General features: G+C 39.2%; 1 protein-coding gene across 1 annotated transcript; it reads left to right on the top strand.

Annotated features, from left to right (window-relative positions):
• The first annotated feature begins 846 nt into the window (after positions 1-846).
• On the top strand, positions 847-4,245 carry LOC306831853 (E3 ubiquitin-protein ligase RNF26-like). The gene is made up of 2 exons (XM_079356098.1): positions 847-1,024; positions 1,975-4,245. Exon 2 carries the CDS (start codon positions 1,981-1,983, stop codon positions 3,244-3,246), a length of 1,266 nt encoding a protein of 421 aa, XP_079212224.1. The 5' UTR covers positions 847-1,024; positions 1,975-1,980; the 3' UTR covers positions 3,247-4,245.
• The last annotated feature ends 606 nt before the right edge of the window (positions 4,246-4,851 follow it).

Genomic DNA, 4,851 nt, shown 5'->3' with positions numbered 1-4,851 from the left:
AATCATATTTCCAGTTTTGAGAAAATGGAAATATACTTTTTATTGCAGAGCTAGTATATCAGCAAAACACAAAATGAAGGGAATAATCCACAAATGCATACTTTGAAATAGATCAATGAAGAGCTGCAGGCTTTCTTAGGGTCATGTTTTGTGCAAACAATTAATAGATTAAAATGGAGTTTACATGTAAAAGCCTAAATGTAATTTTGTGTAATTAAAGTCCTCCACTTTGTGCAATAAAATAAAAATCTGCCTACTTAATAAAAAACTAAACCAAAAAAGTAGGCAAAAAATTCAGACTGAGTCCACCCAGTGTTTATGCAAAAGAAAACATAAGCAGCCTGCCTTGATAATAAATAAAACGTGCAACAAATAAAGCTGATAAAAGTCTGACAATATTAACTCAGTTTGGAGCACAGTATAGTACACTGTGAGGTAGTCAGCCATCAATACAGCAATAAAAAATGCACTTCAACATGAAACACATTTGGGGTCACTGACAAAATCAAAATTTGCTTCAGAAGATGTTTTGTTGTTATTAAAAAAAAAAGGTTGCCCTGCTTACCGTGACTTCTGCTTCTGAACAATGCTGCACATTTTATCATGTCAGGGCTGTAGGAAAACTTTAAACAAGACTGCAGACTCTAATCTGTGATGTATTTTGAGTTTATATAGCATTACAAAAAATACTATTGTTGATTATCAAGTGAAACGTAGAAAATTTAAATATAAATGTTAAAATAATATTTTGTTGGTTTACCCCTACTTTAGACAGATCATTTCTTAATGACGTTTTTTTACATTCAAATAAATATTTTAGTACTTCTTCCACCACTTTTTTTTTTCTTGTAATACTCCAAAAGTAAAGACAGGAGGCGCAGTGCAGCTTTTACTGAACTGGCTGGTTCCTAAATCACACACAACGAAGAAGAAGAAAAAATGAAAACATGCTGAAATGTGTCCAATATGCGCTGTAACATGTACACGTGCCTGTTATTAAGTCCACGCGCGCCATGTGGTCACGGTAAGTCGCGCTGTCTCTCTTTTGTCATGTGCTGTTTGTTTGTTTTTCACAGAAAGCTTGTTTTGTTTTGAAATCATTTCTAACTTGCTAGTTTATGCTAATGGGTGTGGTTTGTATGATGATGGTTGAAACCTTAGCATCTGCTGGTTATGACTATGGCATGGGAGATAACAGATAACAAAACTGTACAAACAAAACTTAAAATCACGTTTTTAAACTGTTATATGATTATGTTCAGTGCATCATTCGAAAGCTCAGATGTGACAGCTCTGATCTAATACGAAACTCAGTTTGAAAACATCTATACTTGTTCAAAAGAATAAGCTCCCCTATGACTGTGATTAGAGTACGTTATTTAAACTAAACATAAGCTCTGATAAATTCAGTGTTAACATTATACAAAGTGATTATAGTTTAAAGTTATTTTAACTTGTAACATGTTTCGCGTTCATTGTATGCCCACATTATTTGTTCACTTTACTTAGACATCATTTACGTGCACTTCAGTTAGAAGCTAATGAAAACATTGACTCACTGACTCACTACTTTTAAGACCCCTGATATGTTCTGCTTTTACTTTCTTTGAAACACATGTTAAATATAAATACTGGTGCATGGGTCATTATTCATTTTATTGACCAGAAGAAAAACACATTATGTCTGGCCTTAAAGAGGGAGGTATAGCATGTGGACATAATGTTCAGGCCATTATGTCAAGAGGCAGTACCACTTAACAAGCATTTCTCTCCTAACCGTCTGATCATTTCCTGCGAAAAATGAAATGAATAAAACCTTTAAATGTCAATTTTGTGATGGGAAAATAATTAAATACAATAGTAGCCCAGATATGTTCTCACCCGTTCCAAAAATATTTGTGTTCTCTTTACAAATGTAAATTGTCAATGAGTGGCTGATTGATGCAGCTCAAACTCCCCTCTCTCATCTCTCAGCCTAATATGGATGAAGTGAACGTTGTCTCACTTGCCGTTGGGAGATGTGTGGACGCCTGCTGCCTGCTGCTCGACCTGCTCATCAAGACGTTCACCTGGCTGCTTCACTTCCTGTCCGGCATTGGTACCTCGCTGCACGGCACGATGGTCGCCCTGAGCAGCTCCAGTTTGGTCGAGTACTGGAACTTCGCTCTTTTCTCCTTCCTCACCGCCACAGAGGCTGTCTCCTGTGCGGCCTGTGGAGCCCTGCAGGTTGTGGAGGGCTGGCTGCAGATGCTGGGAGGAGTGTTGGAGAGTTTTAAGATGGTGGGACATCTCTTCTGTCATGTGGGGTGGCGCGTAAAAGACGTGCTGCACCGTGGGTTTATATCAGGGAGCTGCATCCTGCGACAGACATGTGAAGGCCTCTGCATCGCGCTCAGCCTTGTCCTTTATTTTGTCAACACAGTGATCAACATTGTTCTGATCAGCACGCAGAACTGTGCCTCTGTGCTGGTTGGGGTGTGGGAGGTGGTGGCGGATCCTTTGCACAGGGTGGTGGATCTGGCTCTGACTCTGCTCACCTTCCTGTACAGCTGCCTGGTCGGAGCCACTGTGCTGCTGTGGACACCCTGCCAACTACTGTTGGACTTCCTGGCTGCACTGGGACAAATTTTCCTCAGTGTTTTGACGTTAGACGTGCATGTTCTGCTCATTACCGCTGTCATCGCCTTGCTTGCTCTGCTCTTTCTGAACCCAGCGCTTTCTGTCCACGCTGCACGTCTGATTGTCAGATTCATGAACGTTCTCCAAGGAGCAGGTCACATTCAAACTATTGTGGAACAAGCTCTGGCCAATGAGGATATGTACATCCACACAGCACAGGATGTGAGCAGAGCAAGGCCCCCGCACACACATACAGGTATTCTGAATACTGAGACCAATGTGCCAGAGACTGAACAAAGGCCGCCAGACTCTCTGCAGCGCCATGCTCCAGATAAGAGCAAGCTAGCAAACGGTGGCAAGACCAAAACCTCCACCAAAAGAAAATCACCTGATGTCAGCGGCCCTCTGAAAGATACGGAGCTGCTCAGCCTGCTGAAGGAGCAGGAGGAGAGGAAGAAGTGTGTCATCTGTCAGGACCAGAGTAAGACGGTGCTGCTGCTGCCGTGTCGTCACCTCTGCCTCTGTAGACTCTGCGCTGACATCCTGACGCAGCGCCGAGCCGTGCAACAACGATGCTGTCCGCTCTGCAGGCAGCCAATCACAAAGACCATGGACGTCTTTCTCTGACCAACATGCCGTTTCTTTTTCTGCACTATAATAAAACCTTGTAAGTCCGGATGTTAAATGAGAGTCCTTATGTATCAAGATGTGCCAACTGCTGGTATGTGTGTTTATTACATGTTGTGATATTTTCTATAAAATTAACAAAATTAAAAAAAAAAAAAAAAAAAAAAAGTCAGGACTTTTCTACCCCTCTGAAAAGTATTTGTGCACTTTGCTCTTTCATCATGAAAAAGAAGTCTGTATGTTCACATCATTTGTGTTTGTAGCTGCTGATGATAATCAACACTGGATAATTAAACATGGGGATTTCTGCCAAGACTTTTGAAGTATGTATAGTATTATTATATATCACTGTGTTCTATATATTTGAACATTTATGTAACAATATAACACTTATCAAATATGTTAAAGGCAACTGCACATCTTCCGTGGAAGTCTATATTAAGTGAATTTTATTCCTTCAAACTGCCAAATTCTTACCCATCCTTGAAAGTAGTCGGTACCTCGTTTTTTTTGTTGTTGTTTTTTTATCACTCTGCTTCTTATATTTATGCCTTACTCGCTGCCATTGTTATTTATTGAAGCTAAAGTTTAAGATATTATTCCTTAATTTTCTTCTCCTTCCTATAAATCCAAAAATGTACACCAGGTGATTCAATTATTCATTACTGTTCCTGTTCTTCATCGGATTCCCAAAATGTTTTCATGATAAATGTGAATGTTTTCTACCTTACTAGAAGTTGTTTCTCTTTTCATTTCGTACAGTTTTCTTTTGTTTTGATAGCTGAAAGTAACAAAGCCTAAAAGTCATGTAGCATGAATTAGAATGGAGAAGAAGCACAAATGGGGAATCCCTTCAAATGTAAAATGACAAAATACAAACCTTTATATTGCTTAAGACTGAACAAAAAGAACAATGACTTGTTTACAACAAGAGTAGGCTTCAAATTGATACATGTGTTAAAAATGTAACTTACTATTTTATTAAAAAATGAAACTTTATTGGTCACCTTGTCTTTTCAATTTGTTTTTAAAGAAGCACACAGTTTTTAAGGCTTAACCAAGTTAGGTGTATGTTGTCCTTTTTTCCTAAACAGTCTCCAATCACCCTGCAGATAAGCACTGGAGCAAGTGGTGCCATGTTGTGAATTTACCAGCAACTGACAAAAGAATAATTCACTAAAATAATTTAATTAGTAGTTAGTAGTTGCACAAAGATGATCAACAGATCCATATTAAACACATGAAAGTTTAGGTTCCATGCACAAAGTCATTTAACGGGGAAAAGTCATGTATGCAAAAGTCCTATTAAGACTTTAAAATACAGTAAACATAAAAAATGCTATTCATTAAAAATGCATCTAAACTAGGGACCAGGATGGAGATTCTGAGTCAGAGGTGGTTTCTGGGAGATTTATGGAGACTTTGATTGTGTATGTTGAAGTTCTCAGAAACACTTTTCATCCCGCGTGCTCTTCTGTCATCATGTTGACGCTCAGCACGGTTTGTTGAGTTTCCCTCTCAGTGACCAACAGGCGGAAAGAGGAGCTGTATCAGCACAGATGTGACACCCATTAAGCACTGTGTGTGTGTGTGTTTCCGTGTGTG

Source organism: Symphodus melops (genome assembly GCF_947650265.1).
Source record: "Symphodus melops genome assembly, chromosome: 11".
NCBI lineage: Eukaryota > Metazoa > Chordata > Actinopteri > Labriformes > Labridae > Symphodus > Symphodus melops.
Note: the sequence above shows the minus strand (reverse complement) of the source record. Positions and strands in the feature narration are given on the sequence as shown.

Coding starts and splice junctions, on each gene's coding strand:
- LOC306831853 (XM_079356098.1), top strand. CDS start 1,981: ATGGATGAAGTGAACGTTGTCTCACTTGCCGTTGGGAGATGTGTGGAC.